This window comes from Panthera onca, chromosome F2, assembly GCF_046562875.1.
Source record: "Panthera onca isolate mPanOnc1 chromosome F2, mPanOnc1 haplotype 2, whole genome shotgun sequence".
Taxonomy (NCBI): Eukaryota; Metazoa; Chordata; class Mammalia; order Carnivora; family Felidae; genus Panthera; species Panthera onca.
The window spans coordinates 7,554,490-7,573,170 of record NC_138356.1 but is presented as its reverse complement, the minus strand read 5'-3'; the positions used below and the strand labels follow the sequence as shown (position 1 = coordinate 7,573,170).

Here is an 18,681-nt window from a genome sequence, read left to right as displayed (position 1 = left end):
AGACTTTGGTGAGCATTTGCTGTTATTCATAAAATATATGCATAAAATATTTGGTATGTGATAGCCCAGTACAATGTCATAATTTAATAATTTCTTCTTACCAAGTCATTGTTATGGATGAATATTAAATTCAAGATAAAGAAATGAACACATTTTCACATACATGTATTCTTTGCAATATAAAACCAAAACATAAAAAAAGCAAGATAACAGCTTAAAAGCAAGTTCATGTGCAATAATGTAACCTATATTTTAAAAATAATATGATGCTCTTCCTGAGGCGGCCACAAAGAAGCAGTGCAGACAAACAACCCAAAAGAAGGGGGAAAAAAGCTGTTGCTTACTTGCAGTTGAAGAAAGTAAGGAACGCTTGGCCTCAAATGCTGCTGGTGTTTCTTGCTGATTTTTTGTCTCATGGATCTTTTCCTCCTCTTGGCTGGGTGTTGCTGACATACCCATTGGGTTTTCTCTGCCAACTGAAATTAAGATTTTAAAAGATGCCATCCTCTCAAAATCACTTGTTTTTTCTCAGAAAACTCACCATATGTTCAGCTATGCAAGTTTAAGTTTTGCTATTGTCTCCATTTCAATGCCTAGTCAAATCTTTTCACTCTGCATTACATACTTACCAGAAAATGACTTTTTATTCTTAGCAGCAGGCTGTGCATGAATGGTATTCGTATAAAATTTATTCACTGATTTGTAAATCCAAGCAATAATTTAACACCACAGTATGAATCAAATAACTTATTCAAGATGTTTTTCTTATGGATTCTAAACAGAAACTCCTTTGACAATTTGGTACTTTGCCTTCCTCAGAAGGGGAAACTGACTAAAACATGATTCAAATAATACTTCATGTTACCTTACTAAAATATGAAAATCATAGAAATATATCAAATAAATATAAATGTTTATATGTACACACATATATATAAATATATGCACACACACATATAAATGAAGAAAACATTAGCTATTTTTCTGCCTTTTATTTAGAAGCAAGTGTTCTGGTATTTTGTTCAGGAATAGGTATCTCTAGTCTACCTGAATAATAACTCCAATTTTATAGCATATGTTCCTAAGTGCTATTTGTGTTTAGGATTTCAAAGTTTGAGTTGTTTGTGTTTCATTTTTAGGCATCAGCCATAGATGAGACCTCATCAGCAACAAAAAATTATACAGATGTCTGATTCTACACATTAATAAATAATAGCAGCTACTTCTTAATACCACAATTACAGCCAACAATTTAAGATGACCCGTAAAACATATGTTAGCATGAGAAGGCGTAATGCTCTCATAAGTATGGTTAACAGAAATCAGCAACACTAAAACACATGGAGTCATGGCACTGACTACACAACACTGGTATCTGAAGAACTGCCCATGATTATATTGTCATAAATAACCTTATAATTATTTGATATCATATGATGTAATTTCAGGCAATAATCATCTTTTAAACACCAAACTCTGTAAAACATAAGGTTTTCCATATGGTTTATTTACAATGCAATGCTTAGACACTGGAGATTGATGCTAATAAAGGAACTTTAAAATATTAAAAAGAAGATCAGAAATAACTAGAAATATGTCCACTGAGAGTAAATGTACACTTACAGAAAAGAAATAAAAAAGATTCCTAAATATAATATACATGGCATCCATTTTCTTATGGTCCATTAAGGGACCCATAATTAAGGGACTACATTATTTACAAATAATGTAGAAATCCAAGATTTACAAAGAGAAAATAAACTCTCTCCCAGTCACTGCCATAAGCATAAGAATAAATCCATGCATAACACGCGGTTTTGACATGGATGAGGTCACAGCCCAGGAGGAGAACACATGAACAATGACCTCTGCTACATATTGCTGAGTGCTGTAACGTACAACGCATGCACAGGTGCCTCGCACAGAAAGGGCTGTACAACAGTGAGCCTAAGCAGACTCTGAAACAGGAATAAGCATTTCTTGCCTCTATTCTCCCACACTGGCTTTTCAAGATTCTACCTCATCCTCAAAACGAATGTCAAATTTTTATAAACACAACAGTTGTCTTAATAGTAGGAAACCCAGGATCTAGACGACATTTTCAGGATAGGTCATCTAGGATGGTCCTGTCCTTCTGTACAGAACACTGCCCATCTTGCCTTGGAGCCACGTGGGTCACAGCTGGAGGTCCAAAACCCAGGTACCAAACAGCCATCCAGTGGATTCACAGCCTACTCTGAATTGCGGTAACTCTTACCGGTGTGCTCTCTCTGTCTCACGTTCACAATTTAAACAGGAGTGTGGAAATTTATCAAACATAAAATCAAACCTGTGATAAAGGTGAAAGAAACAGGACTGTCTAGCTGGAAATCGTACCAGAAGGTATGTATTATTGATAGCTGGGATTGACTGATTAATTTGCTTACTTCAGATAGCATCTCAGTATACCCAACAGTTCGGTAGCATCAAGATCAACCAGACAGAAAGGCTCTAACTACAAAAAGTGAACTAGTAAAAATATTTTGGTTCACTGAATACCAGCTATTTAAAAAAGGCAAAATAGGGGTACCTGGGTGGCTCAGCCGGTTAAGTGTCCTACTTCAGCTCAGGTCACAATCTCGCGGTTCATGAGTTCCAGCCCCGCATCGGCCTCTGTGCTGACAGCTCAGAGTCCAGAGCCTGCTTTGGATTCCGTGTCTCCCTCTCTCTCTCTCTCTCCGCCTTTCCCCAGCTCACAGTCTGTCTCTCTCTTTCTCTCTCTCAAAAATAAATAAACCTTAAAATTTGTTTAAAAAAATAAATAAATCAAAAAAGGCAAAATATGCTAAAACACAAAAGCAATGTGTCATGCTGTTATGGCATATATATTTAAATCTATAAAATATATTTTATTATATGAAATATGTTTTTGCCATATTCTTCTCCATAAGATCATAATGTACACATTCAGAAGCTGATGATCAGGTATATGACAGTATTCACTTGTATTCTGAAACTTGGATGATCTTAGAAGATTAGTATGAAGTGAAAATGAATTTTCCAAACATACTCTAATAAAAACTTCCATAAGACTTGAACCTGAAGGAGATTCCTCATGTTATAATAAAAAATTAACATCTGAACCATATCTTCAGTCCTGAATTTTTTTTTCAAGTTACTGATACCCAAGCCTCATGGTTTGAATACAGAAGGTGGCTAATACCATTAAACCAGACTGGAATTTGAGTAAGAAGTGGCAAGCTTTAGGCATAATTTAAGTCTCAGTTATGATACTTATAAAACTGGAATATACCCAGTTCACTGTTACTTAAGTGTTCTAAAAAAGAAACAGTGTATTAAGGTTAATGGAGGGGTGCCTGGGTGGCTCAGTCGGCTGAGTATCTGAGTCTTGATTTCAGCACAGGTCATGTGGGGGGCCGGGCCCCGGTGCCAGGCTGAGACCGGGTTGAGCAATGTTACCCGTTGACTCAAGCCAACCCGGTGGTTCCCCCTCCCATTCCCCCACTCTCAAGGGCATACGAAAGCCTTGTCAAGGCTGAGAAAGTTAATTCCTGAAGCCTGTGGTCTGCAGGTGTTGGCAGTAATGTTACGTCCCTTTTTCTACCCCGAGTCAGATAGAAACAAACATGGGAATTGTGTTTTGCTAGCAATCTTATCAACAAGGTCTTGTGACCCGTCTAGAAAACGCAAGAAACACAGAACTAAATGTTTCGGTGGGCAGTGATTATGTGAAACCTGTTTATTCTTAGAATGACCTAACCCATAAGAGTCTGGTTATAAAAGATTGTGTACAGCAACAATAAAGCCGTCACTTGGGCCATCAGCCCAGGGGACCCTCCTGTTCCCAAACTTTCTCTTCTCTTCTCTTTTCTTGCATTCCCCTACCCTCAGGACCCTGACCTCGGTGTTTGTCGCGCCGGCCGCAACAGGTCATGACCCCTGTGTTGTTGGATCAAGCTGATTCCACGCTGAGCATGGAGCCTGCTTAAGATTCTCTCTCTTTCTCCCTCTGCCCCTCTCCCCCACTGGCATGCTCAAGAAAGAAAGAAAGAAGGAAGGAAGGAAGGAAGGAAGGAAGGAAGGAAGGAAGGAAGGGGAGAAAGAAAGAGAGAAAGAAAAAGGAAAAAGAAAAGAAAAAAGAAAAGAAAAGAGAAAAGAAAAGAAAAGAGAAGAAAAGAAAAGAAAAGAAAAGTTAGCTAATAGAAAGTCACAAGTTATACTGATCCAACATTCCCTAAGAAACTCCAAGAACACTGTGTTGTTATTATATGGAATTATAAGCGTGGGGTTTATTGTCTGGAACAATGGGATTGAAAACACTTCCAAATAATCCATTGAGAACCTTCTCCACGGGCTCAGTGTAATAACTATGTAAGCATATGAAATCAAATCTCTTCACACTCTCTCCTATGTATAGAGTTCATAGTACTGTGAATGTAAATTCATGATCAAGAGAATAAATATGTTTTGCTGCACAAGCCAACTATTTCAACTAAATGGCAGTAGGAACAATGACTTTTTATTATAAATCCTCAAGACACCATTAATTAAACCAAATTCTAACCAAATTGTAGACAAAGAAACCAAGTTACAGAGAAGTTATATGATTTGTCCTAAGTGATTACACGAGGGAATGAGAAGATAACTCCCCAAGAATCCATCAACTCTAAGTTATAAAAAATACACCATGATGAATCAGATCAGAAACTAATGAAACTGAAAACAGGACATCAATAGAGAAAATCAATGTACCAAACTCTGATTCTTTGAAATGATCAATAAAATTAGTAAGTCTCTTGTCAGACTAAGAAAAAAAAAAGATGAAAGAACACAAATTACTAACATTAGAAATGAAACAGATGACATCACTACAGATCCTATGGACATTAAAAGGTTATAAAGGAATACTATCAGCAATTCTATGATCTCCAGTTTGATAACCTAGATGAAATGGACTAATTCCTGGAAATCTGACAATTTGCCAAAACTCACACAAGAAGAAATAGAAAAAATGGATGGTCTTAAATCTATTAAAGAGACTAAATCAATATTTAATAGTCTTCTAAAAGAGAAAACACCTGGCTCAAACAAATTCACTGGTGAATTTTACACCAAAAAATTTAAAGGAGAAATTACACCAATTCTCTACAATCTCTTACAGTGGATAGAAAAAAAAGGAAATATTTCCTAACTCATTCTATGAGGTCAGGATTGCCCTAATACCAAAAACCAGACAAAGACATCACAAGACAAAACTACAGACCAATACTTCTGATGAACGTAGATGCAAAAATCCTCAACAAAATATTAGCAAATTGAATCCAACAATTTATAAAAAAAGATTAATAGAACAAGTCCAAGTGGGATCTATCCCAGGTATGCAAGACTGGTTCAACATTCAAAAATCAACTAATGTGAAAGACAGATACCATGTTTTCACTCTTCTGTGGATCCTGAGAAACTTAACAGAAGACCATGGGGGAGGGGAAGGGAAAAAAAAGAAGTTAGAGAGGCAGAGAGCTAAAGCATAAGAGACTCTTAAAAACTGAGAACAAACTGAGGGTTGATGGGGGGTGGGAGGGAGGTGAGGGTGGATGATGGGTATTAAGGAGGGCACCTTTTGGGATGAGCACTGGGTGTTGTATGGAAACCAATGTGACAATAAATTTCATATTAAAAAAAAGCTCCATTAATACCTATAAAAGCTGCAACTACATTTTATGGAACTATATGAATAATTGTGGAAACCTTAAAAAAAAGAAACAAAAATCAACTAATGTAAGGATTTGTAGGTCATTGAAAATATTCTTTAGATATTATATTGATGGATATATGTCATTATACATTTGTCCAAACCCAGAGAATGTACAATACCAAGAGGGAACCAAAATGTTAACTATGAACTCTAAGTAATTATGATGTGTTAATGTAGATTCATCAATTGTAATAAACATACCATCTGGTGGAGAATGTTGATGGGGGAGGCTATGCATGTGGTAGGCAGGAAGTATATGGAAAATCTCTATACTTTACCCACAATTTTTCTGTAAACCTTAAACTGTTCTTAAAGAAAAACTGTTAAGAAAATATGGCTGAAAACAATTCACCATGAGAAGCTCTTCCTTTCTTTATAATCATAACCACAGGGGCGCCTCGGTGGCTCAGCCGGTTAAGTGCCAACTTCAGCTCAGACCATCATCTCACGGTTCATGGGTTCGAGCCCCACGTTGGGCTCTGTGCTGACAGCTCAGAGCCTAGAGCCTGCTTCGGATCCTGTGTCTCCCTCTTCTCTGTCCCACCCCTGCTTGTGCTCTGTCTCTCTCTCTCTCTCCTTCAAAAATAAAATAAACATTAAAAAAAATAATCATCATCATAACCACAAACACTTGTATAGTGCTTACTGAGTACCAGGCACGATGATAAGCATCCTACAGATATTAACTCATGTAATCCACACATCAACACTGTGAGGCACTCCTCATCCTTATTTTACAGAGAATGGACGTTCGGTACAAGTGCTATGAGAGCGCACAGCTAGCAAGAGGCCGAACCGGGATGTGAACAACTGGTAGTGCATCTCAGAGCCTGTGAGCCTCCCTACCCTGCTTTACTTTCAAACCTCTAGCCGTTTGGTAGGTGAACCCAGTCAACAAGAGTGTCATCGTAGGGCAGAGCAATGACCTCCATATGATTGTGAGCCCTGCCAGACCAACCAGTATATAAATACACGTCCTTCAAACACACGGGCTTCTAAGGAGGCCAGGGCCCGGCATTCAGGGGTACATGCCTGGGGACAACAGGTACCTTCCCCACAGGAAGGTCTTCACATAAGTCTCCTGAAATGTAACCTTACTATGATCTTCCTAAAATGATCTCTTCCCCCGTACAAGTCCCTGATTGCTAGGAGTACCAGAAAATTTCAACTCTACCTTCTATGAAGAAATGTTAATGTTTAAAAAAAAAAAAAGGCATGGAGCTGGGCTTCTCTATATCTGTACTGAAATACAAACAAGACTCAACAGTTTTAAGGGGGTATTTGTTGTTATGCTTGGTATACAGCAGGCTCAATCTATCATATATGGGATATATGAATCCCAGATTCTATGAAATATATATATTCTAGTTAGAATATATTACTTTTAAGTAAACATTCTGCTGCTCACCACAAAACTCTAAGGAGCACCTGGGTGTCTCAGTCGGTAAAGCGTCCAGACTTTAGCTCAGGTCATCACCTCGTGGTTTGTGAGTTTGAGCCTGGCCTTGGGCTCTGTGCTGATACCTCGGATAGCTATCGGATCCTGAAGCCTACTTCAGATTATGTGTCCATCTGTCTCTCTCTCTCTCTCTGCCCCCTCCCCACCTTTGCTTGTTTTCTCTCTCAAAAATAAATATTTAAAAATTTTTAAAAACTCTCTAAGAGAGTTGCTTAACACTTTTTGAGTCATGGTTCCCTCTGAAAACCTAAAGGTCATGAATGAGCTTGTTCCCACCTTAAATGCACACTTCTGTGTATTTGTCTACAAATTATTTACTCAAAATATGTTTACTCAATTTCAAAAGGTTCACAGACTCACACTAAAAGTTCTTACTGTAACTCAATGTTTTTATTCTTATTTACATATGACAAAACAGAGGTTAAGCCAGATGAAAAGATATATAGGGCAATGTCTGGGAGGGCCCAGAGTGCAGGAGCTTCTGTCCCCACTGAGTGGGGTGCCTCAACCTCCCAGTACATATATGTGTTCATTAACCTGTAAAGCTCCCCAAACCCCATACTATTGGGATTTTAGGGAGGCTTTCTCATATAGACATAATCAATTATTAACTCCATTTCTAGCTCCTCTCCTGTCTCTGAAGAATGGGGAAATGAAGTTAAAAACACCAAAGATTCTAATCCTGACAGGCTCTTTCTGGTGGCCAGCACCCACCCAGGAGCCATCCAGGGACCCACCCAGAGTTGCCTCATTAGAACAAAAGACACTCTTAGTGCTCTCAGGACTTCAGAATTTACAAGGGTTCTAGGAGTTCTGTGCAGGAACCAGAGTGGGGGGGAGGGGGGGAATGGCAGAGACCAATATATTTTCTATTATCTCACACTGTTCTCTAAATTTTTTGTTATACCTTTGTTCATCTGATATGGCAGCAAATTCAGTACCACCCAGAAAAGTAAGGGAAAATGTGGGTAAAAGTAAAGACAAATAGCCCACAAAACAGATTTTTCAATGGTACATACGAGTATAGCAAACATGAGCCTTTGTACAGCAGCCATTCTTTGTGCTTTCTTTTGTTAAAATGTGCATAGTCTAATGATTAATTAGAGTCCAAATAAATCCTGCAAAGGAACTGTTGCAATGAATTCTGCAGCTACATTTTTCATTATAGTCCTGGGTGGGGAAAATACAAACTTGACGTGGAAGCCAAAAGGCAAATGGTACACACATGGATTTCTTCAACACTGTGGTTCTTGTCTTATGAAAACGAGTAAGTATTACTAGAAAGGCATTTTGAATAAATGTTAGTGCTTCCATACCTTTCCTCAGAATTCCTAGGATTCATAATGCTTCAATAAAATTTCCAAAGCAATATAACCAGCATTAACACAGGAAGTTGCCTCAGTATATTCAGAAATAATATCATGGTCGGCTTCTGGGAAGATGGCGGCATAGGAAGACTCTGGGCTCACCGTGTCCTGCGGATCACTTAGATTCCACCCACACCTGCCTAAATAACCCAGAAAATCGCCAGGAGACTAGCAGAATGGATTCTCAGGAGCCAAGCGTAGACAAAAGGCCCACAGAAGAGGGGCCCCTCCCGAAGCGGATCTCCGAAGGAAAAGCGAGCTGAGCCTGCCCCTCCCACCCCTGTGCACCCTGCCGATCCACCCCAGCTAATACGCCAGATCCCCAGCACCACAAGCCTGGCAGTGTGCAAGTAGCCCAGACGGGACACGCCACCCCACAGTGAATCCCGCCCCTAGGAGAGGGGAAGAGAAGGTACACACCAGTCTGACTGTGGCCCCAGCTGTGGGCCTGGGACAGACATCAGGTCTGACTGCGGCCCCGCCCACCAATGCAAGTTATTCAAGACAGCACAGGGGAAGTGCCCCGAAGTCCTGCACCACTCCAGGGACTATCCAAAATGACCAACGGAAGAATTCCCCTCAAAAGAATCTCCAGGAAATAATGACAGCTAATGAACTGATCAAAAAGGATTTAAACAATATAACAGAAAGTAAATTTAGAATAATAGTCATAAAATTAATCTCTGGGCTTGAAAACAGTATAAAGGACAGCAGAGAACCTATTGTTACAGAGATCAAGAGACTAAGGAACAGCCAGGAGGAGCTAAAAAAGGCTATTAATGAGCTGCAAAATAAAATGGAGATGACCATGGCTCGGATTGAAGGGGCAGAGGAGAGAATAGGTGAACTAGAAGATAAAATTATGGAAAAAGAAGAAGCTGAGAATAAGAGAAATAAAAAAATCCAGGAGTATGAGGAGAAAATTAGAGAACTAAGTGATGCACTAAAGAGAAATAACCTACACATAATTGGTATTCCAGACGAGGAAGAGAGAGGGAAAGGTGCTGCAGGTGTACTTGAAGAAATTATAGCTGAGAACTTCCCTGATCTGGGGAAGGAAAAAGGCATCGAAATCCAAGAGGCACAGAGAACTCCCTTCAGACATAACTTGAATTGATCTTCTGCACGACATATCATAGTGAAACTGGCAAAATACAAGGATAAAGAGAAAATTCTGAAAGCAGCGAGGGATAAACGTGCTCTAACACATAAAGGAAGACCAATAAGATTAGTGACGGATCTCTCTACTGAAACTTGGCAGGCCAGAGAGGAATGGCAGGAAATCTTCAATGTGATGAATAGAAAAAATACGCAGCCGAGAATCCTCTATCCAGCAAATCTGTCATTTAGAATAGAAGGAGAGATAAAGGTCTTCCCAAACAAACAAAAACTGAAGGAATTTGTCACCACGAAACCAGCCCTACAAGAGATCCTAAGGGGGATCCTGTGAGACAAAGTACCAGAGACATCGCTACAAACATGAAACCTACAGACATCACAATGACTCTAAACCCATATCTTTCTATAATAACACTGAATGTAAATGGACTAAATGCGCCAACCAAAAGACACAGGGTATCAGAATGGATAAAAAAACAAGACCCATCTATTTGCTGTCTACAAGAGACTCATTTTAGACCTGAAGACACTTTCAGATTGAAAGTGAGGGGATAGAGAACTATTTATCATGCCACTGGAAGTCAAAAGAAAGTTGGAGTAGCCATACTTATATCAGACAAACTAGACTTTAAATTAAAGGCTATAACAAGAGATAAAGAAGGGCATTATATAATACTTACAGGGTCTATCCATCAAGAAGAACTAACAATTATAAATGTCTATGTGCTGAATACGGGAGCCCCCCAAAATATAAAACAATTACTCAAAAACATAAGCAACCTTATTGACAAGAATGTGGTAATTGCAGGTGACTTTAATACCCCACTTACAACAATGGATAGATCATCTAGACACATGGTCAATAAAGAAACAAGGGCCCTGAATGATACATTGGATCCGATGGATTTGACAGATATATTTAGAACTCTGCATCCCAAAGCAACAGAATATACTTTCTTCTCGAGTGCACATGGAACATTCTCCAAGATAGATCACATACTGGGTCACAAAATAGCCCTTCATAAGTATACAAGAATTGAGATCATACCATGCATACTTTCAGACCACAATGCTATGAAGCTTGAAATCAACCACAGGAAAAAGTCTGGAAAAACTCCAAAAGCATGGAGGTTAAAGAACACCCTACTAAAGAATGAATGGGTCAACCAGGCAATTAGAGAAGAAATTAAAAAATATATAGAAACAAACAAAAATGAAAATACAACAATCCAAAAGCTTTGGGATGCAGTGAAGGCAGTCCTGAGAGGAAAATACATTGCAATCCAGGCCTATCTCAAGAAACAAGAAAAATCCCAAATACAAAATCTAACAGCACACCTAAAGGAAATAGAAGCAGAGCAGAAAAGACACCCCAAACCCAGCAGAAGAAGAGAAATAATAAAGATCAGAGCAGAAATAAACAATATAGAATCTAAAAAAACTGTAGAGTAGATCAATGAAACCAAGAGTCGGTCTTTTGAAAAAACAAACAAAATTGATAAATCTCTAGCCAGGCTTCTCAAAAAGAAAAGGGAGATGACCAAAACAGATAAAATCATGAATGAAAATGGAATTATTACAACCAATCCCTCAGAGATACAAGCAACTATCAGGGAATACTATGAAAAATTATATGCCAACAAACTGGACAACCTGGAAGAAATGGACAAATTCCTAAACACCCACACACTTCCAAAACTCAAACTGGAGGAAATAGAAAGCTTGAACAGACCCATAACCAGCGAAGAAATGGAATCAGTTATCAAAAATCTCCCAACAAATAAGAGTCCAGGACCAGATGTCTTCCCTGGGGAATTCTACCAGACATTTAAAGCAGAGATAATACCTATCCTTCTCAAGCTATTCCAAAAAATAGAATGGGAAGGAAAACTTCCAGACTCATTCTATGAAGTCAGTATTACTTTGATTCCTAAACCAGACAGAGACCCATTAAAAAAAGAGAACTACAGGCCAATATCCCTGATGAATGTGGATGCCAAAATTCTCAATAAGATACTAGCAAATTGAATTCAACAGCTTATAAAAAAAACTATTCACCATGATCAAGTGGGATTCATTCCTGGGATGCAGGGCTGGTTCAACATTCGCAAATCAATCAACATGATACATCACATTAATAAAAGAAAAGATAAGAACCATATGATCCTGTCAATCGATGCAGAAAAAGCATTTGACAAAATTCAGCATCCCTTCTTAATAAAAACCCTCGAGAAAATCGGAATAGAAGGAACATACTTAAACATCATAAAAGCCATTTATGAAAAGCCTACAGCTAATATCATCCTCAATGGGGAAAAACTAAGAGGTTTCCCCCTGATATCAGGAACACGACAGGGATGTCCACTCTCGCCGCTGCTGTTTAACATAGTGTTGGAAGTGCTAGCATCAGCAATCAGACAACAAAAGGAAATCAAAGGCATCAAAATTGGCAAAGATGAAGTCAAGCTTTCACTTTTTGCCGATGACATGATATTATACATGGAAAAGCCGATAGACTCCACCAAAAGTCTGCTAGAACTGATACATGAATTCAGCAAAGTTGCAGGATACAAAATCAATGTACAGAAATCAGTTGCATTCTTATACACTAATAATGAAGCAACAGAAAGACTAATAAAGAAACTAATCCCATTCACAGAAATAATATCATTAGGATTAGCATTTCTGGGAATAGTCTACTTCTATACAAATTTATGATACTGGTGATGAGATTCCCTGGATCAATGAGAATTTCTTGGTCAATCTGGGCATCTACAACAGTGGGGAGAGAGAACTACTTAGGCAAACTTTCAGTATCAACTTTTTCCCAGATTCTGTGAATACTAACAGGTAACATACAGAATATAGAACACACTACCTCAGGATAACGTGAACCCTGAAGATTTTAGCCAAGGCCACAAAGGGTCAGCTAACTTGTAGTAATGTTCTAAGGATTCCTGCTTGAAGGCCATATCAACACGCGTCTTCATACATATTAATACCACTTCCTACAAAATGGGTTCTCTGCCTTTAATTCTATTAATTGCTTCTTCCTACTGAATCTCTGAGAGAGAGAGAATCTTACCCCTCACTTGTCCATGTCTCTATCCTGGCTCTTGAATTCTCATACAATGACAAGATACATAATGAGTGATACATAATGTACTGGGCTATAACATCACATCAATGCAAAGTGGTATTACAGTCACTTTTACAGGTTGAAAATAATCAGTGGGAAGGTATGAGGCTAAGAATTTTAAGTTTCCGGGGCTCCCGGGTGGCTCAGTCAGTTAAGGTCCGACTTCAGCTCAGGTCATGATCTCACAGTTCGTGGGTTCGAGCCTCGCGTCAGGCTCTGTGCTGACAGCTCAGAGCCTGAAGCCTGCTTCCATTCTGTGTCTCCCTCTCTCTCAATCTGCCCCTCCCCTGCTCACATTCTGTCTCCCTCTCTCTGTCAGAAATAAATAAACATTAAAAGAAATTTAGAAAAAAAAAAAGAATTTTAAGTTTCCTTTTAATTTGAAAATCCAGAATCCTTTGGAATAAGCCCTTCAGGGGTAGCAATCTTGATAGAGCTGAAGTCGATAACTTTACACTATGTTTGAAAATCCTCCATTCATTGTTTTCAAGCGGAAGAGGTACTTGCAATAAAAGTCTAGCATTCACTTAGAACTTCCGTAATCTAGTCAATGGACAAAATTCCCTGATTTTCCCCACGGGTTAATCCAGATAGGAACAGCTTGTTGATCACAGGAATTTGCATCTAGTAAGAATGACTTGTAAGATCTCAGGCTGGTAAGTGACAGCCCAAAGTAGGGCAAGAGGAACCCTTCGGTATATCCAGGATAGACAGGAGCCCGTAGGCAATACCCCACGGGGTTAAGGAGAGCCAAACAGGCTTCTGAGACTGCTAGAGTCACCATGGGGCATTCAGATTTAAAAGAAGTCTATCATCACTGAAATTGAATGCACAATTCCACTTCTGGTAATTCATGCTAAGAAAAAATTTCAGATCAGTGCAAAAATAGGTATGTACATGAATGATCGTCCCAACATTGTTTATAAGAACAAAAAATTAAACCACAAAATACCCAACATTAAAGGACTGGTTAAATAATTTGTAGTAAAGGCATTAATAAAAATCACTTGAAAATATGGTATAAATCTGAGTATTGATGAAAACGATATCTTTAAGTAAAAAAGCAGAAAAAATTGTTATATATGTACAGAAGTCTATATATGTATGTATGTATAATATACATATATGTAGCCAGAAGCCGTATATCTTGCTACAAATGTACTTTCAGTATATTTAGAGAAAGTAAATATATCCAGCACACACTTTCACAGAGAAAAATCATGAAAACACATACAGAAAAATGTAAATAGTTTTTATCTCAGATAGATTTCTACATGAGTGTATTTTCAAAATTTTCCACAATTACATGCATTATCCATATAATAAAAATAATAAAGGGGAAAAAGAAATTATGTAAAGAGATTACCGATGTCTATCAACCAGGCTAATCAGCGTAGCAGCAGAAGAATTAGTGTCAGCCCTACTGGCTATAAGCTCTTAAAGTTCATTTACAATCAATGCGTTTTCAAACACATTATCACATATAAAAGTGAAGTTTCAAAAGACCACAAGAAATAACATATCTATTTTCCGAAGTGAGACTAAACTATATAACCCATGCTTCTCAGTGTGTGGCATAAAATAACCGACTACAAATGTTAGGTACTATTACTGAAACGAGGACTTTCATGTGCATTTACTTGCTTGACCCCACCGGCTTCACTGGGGAGACAGGGAAGGTATTACCGTTGTCCCAGTTACACAGACACAGCTGCCTAAAGTTAGTCGACTTGCCTAAGAGCATACAGCTGGTAAACAGAGAGAAGAAATCATCCGTGCTCTAGTAAGAGAACTACACTGTAATGCCTGCAAAAAAGAACGACTTCTTTTCTACCGGTACCAATATCTTAGGTTGAGAGACACGGCCTTTAATTCTCTCTCTCATGTGTTGCCACAAATTATTTGTGCTCGTTCTCATCTTTTTTCCAATTATTGCTACCTCTGCCCTCTCATCTCTTCCTCACTGTTCCCCCCTTTCTTCCTGTGCTCTTCCGGCATGGTCGGTGTCCCCTACTAGCTGTTTCACACTACTTTTTCTTCCACTCCACCCTGTACGTTCCTGCTTTCCCTCAAGTCATCTGTTTCCCTGCAGAGGGCCAGAGACAGATGGCAAACCCATTTCGTTGAGTAGGAGTGCCACTCTGTGCCAGTCTGTGGAAAAACAGAGGGTGGAGGGAGTGGCGATGCGGATGACAGTAAGTTAAGGTGTACTAGTCCAACAATTTGCAAAACTTGAAATATGGCAACTAAAGGCTGAGAAGGAATTGAGGCAGACAGCACAAAGAACAGGGCCAGATATATCATCATGTTAAGTCAAGCTCTTATTTAAACTATCTTCAACAGGATATTTTATACATATATATATAATATATATTTATATATTTCATATATATATATATTAAATATATATATAAATATATAAATATATTATATATATATTTATATATAAATAAATATTTATAAATATATAAATATATAAATAAATATTTATATATATATTTATATATATAAATATATAAATAAATATATATATAAATATATTTCATATATATATGAAATATATATATATGAAATATATATATTTATATATATAAAAAAGATATATATAAAGAAGATTATATATATATAATCATAACACATATACGACACATATATGGTAATGTATCTTATAGGGAGATACACATGTAGACTTTGAGAAGCAAAGAGAAGTTAAATAAGAGTCAGACTGACTAAGAAAATCATCTAGATTAAGCCAACGTCCATGGGACTACATCAGGCAAAAATTAGACAGCAAACTAAATTTGCAGATAATTTAAGAACACAATGGAGTTACCTCACTGGCCTTTGTGTTCCAGCAAATACATTCTAAGCTTAAACTGTTTAAATAAAGTCCTCAGATCCCCACTTCAATTAGCTAGGGAATCTGAACTTAGATAGGAGAGAAACCAGTTTCAAAACATTCACATTTCTGTCCTATCCTTGTACTTTTTCCCCCAAATCCTATTTTTAATTCAAATCCCATTTGTAATGATCTTTTTTCTATCTCATTTTATACAGTGAGCATTAAAAATTAATAGCAATGAAACTGAGAATATTTCTAACAGATCCATTTCCCCACAGCGCATATGGAGATACCATTAAATAACAAAATACACATACACACACACACAAACACACACACGTGCAAATGTACAAACAAATTTTAAAACTACAAAGGAGCTTAATACAGCAAAAACTCTGTATCTAACATTAACTACCTGAAAATTTGGGTTAAGTGATCTTCATAATTTTTTTCACTGCTTCTAGAATAACAGCAACTTACAAAAAGGCTAATTAGCAGAGATCTGCTTAGTAAAAATGTGATGAAATTATCAGACACAAAACTATCACAAAGCAAACCAAAATGGAAACATTTCAAAGTAAACGTACATTTGACGACTTGTGGATAGAAGAACACATTCCCATTCTTGGTATAAATAACTGGTTTTGCCTGTCCATCTGACTCAAGTCCAACAAATAACCCCGGGCTTTTCGTAGATTCCAGGCTTACAGACGCATTTTCCAAGTTCTTCTTTATTTTAAAATGACAGTCAGTATCTCCTGTACCCTGTGATCAATATAACATGATTTCATGAATGTAAGCAAATACCAAAGGGCAGAATTTAAAACCAGTCATTTGACAGGAATAAAATTTGGCTTCATTTTCCAACCTCGGGATGAATACAGAACCTTTCGCCTATCCTGCGCTACACACTTCACCTTGTTCCATAGATCCAGAAATGAGACCGTGTGTTTGGCTGAGGCAAGGGCGTATGCCCTAGACAAAAGGCTCCGAGTAACCAAGGAGCTTCAATGAAGGAGAGTGTACTGTATGCTGTGTTTCATTTCAGAGTTATTAAACTATTGGTAAACAGAGAATACTAAGATGTGAAACTTTCCTTCTGAAAAACACTCTAAGATAATGAAAAAAAGGGCTATTCTCACCGTAAGTCCATTTACACCTAAACATAAACCAATTTTCTGTGCTATTCCACATTTTCTGAATTGAGTTTTTACCAGTAAACAGAGTTCACATAAATTACTCAAAGACTGCATAGCAAAACATTCAAGAATTAGGTGCTTAGGCATAATCTACATACCCTTCAGATCATCAAAATCATCTCTCACCTTTTTAAAGGTATGTATCATGTCCTATTAGAAAATATTTCACCTTTTTCACCATTTACTGCTTTAAAAAGTTTTCTTATAAGATTTAGGAGTTCTAGAAAATAAGTTTTGTGAAAATGAATCAAAACTTGTAATGCAACCATTTTATTTGTAAAAGATGACTGTATTCTGATCTCTACCTTCAAATGTGAACTTCTTTTAGATGAGAAACAATGTGCCTGTGGTCTATTTCTCTCTCACAATATAAATATGGCTTAAGCAACTTCTGTCTTCTGTTCTTGTTATGGGTACAATAAAATTCTGGCTTTGATTTGTTCATAGCCAAGTAGAGCACATGACCACACATACAAATGATAATAATAATAATAATAATAATAATAATAAATGTGTAAGGGCCAACAGGATAGAGATGGACTCCTTGGGTGTAGGGAGAAGAAAAGGAACTAAACTGAGGAAAATCAGGAAGGGATTCCTAGAAAAGGTGAAGCCGAGTTAAGTGTCAAATAAGAACTACGCTAAGTGGAGGAAAATGAGGGGTGGTAGGTAGTGGATTTCAGGCGCAGGGCAACATGAACAAAACTAAGAGGCCAAAAGCAATTTGGTGTGTAGATGAACAACTTGTTGATGTTCTTGAGCAAGAGAGAGGAAGGTGAATTCAGAAAGGTCGTATCAGTTTGTATGCAACATAGAAAGTCGAGCCTGATCTCAGACTGTGGCAGCCACTGAGGAGTGATATGGGCACATCTCAAATTATCCTCAGGAAATTTCTTTAACGCCCCTTTAATGACTCTCTAATACTCAGTATCTACCCAATAAGTTACATCACGCTCTGCAGTTTTCTAGCAATGATAAACAGAATCTCAATTCTCTCCTGCTCTTCAAGTACACACCCCTGGAGGTCCCTTTTATTATCTTTTAGAATAGACTTTTTAAAAAACGTTTATCTATTTTGGGGAGAGAGTGAGTGGGGTAGGGGCAGAGAGAGAGAAGGGGACAGAAGATCTGAAGTGGCTTCACGCTGAAAGCAGCAAGCCCAAAGCAGGACTTGAACTCATGAACCACGGGATCATGACCTGAGCCAAGGTCTGATGTTTAACTGACTAAGCCACCCAGGCTCCCCTTTAGAATAGACTTTATATTTTAAAACAGTTTTAGATTTACAGAAAAAATTGAGAGACAGTACAGAGCTCTCCATATATCTAAATCTACTTTTTCCTATTAACATATTGCATTACTAGGACACATTTCTTATAATTAATGAACCAATGCTGATACATTATTAAGTAACACTTCACTGATATTTCCTTAATTTTTAACTAATATCCTTTTTCTGTCCAGAATCCCACCCAGGATACATTTATATTTGGTCACCATGTCTCTAGACTCCTTTTTGCTGTGGGAGTTTCTTATATTTTCCTTGTTTTTGATGACTTTGACAGCTTTGAGGAATACTGTTCAGGTACTTTGTAGGATGCCTCACTATTGGAATACGTCTGATGTCTTCCTCATGTTTAGACTAGAGTTTTGAGATACTGGGAAGAAGACCACAGGAAAAGGTGCCATTTTCATCACATCAAATCAAGGGTACAAATTTTCAACGTGAGTTATCTCTGTTGAGGTTGACCTTGATCACATGGCTAGGTGTTGGTCAGGTTTTCTACTGCAAAGTCACTGT

At 37.8% G+C, this 18,681-nt stretch overlaps 1 protein-coding gene across 1 annotated transcript in view; it reads right to left on the bottom strand.

Annotated features, from left to right (window-relative positions):
• Nucleotides 1–18,681, bottom strand: part of LOC132664070 (uncharacterized) — a 61,072-nt gene that overhangs the window by 3,948 nt on the left and 38,443 nt on the right. The window contains exons 7-8 of the mRNA XM_060610540.3: nucleotides 16,269–16,446; nucleotides 345–476 (exon numbers count right to left, since the gene is read on the bottom strand). Coding sequence (XP_060466523.1) covers nucleotides 345–476; nucleotides 16,269–16,446 — 310 coding nt within the window. The remainder of the gene's footprint in view (nucleotides 1–344; nucleotides 477–16,268; nucleotides 16,447–18,681) is intronic.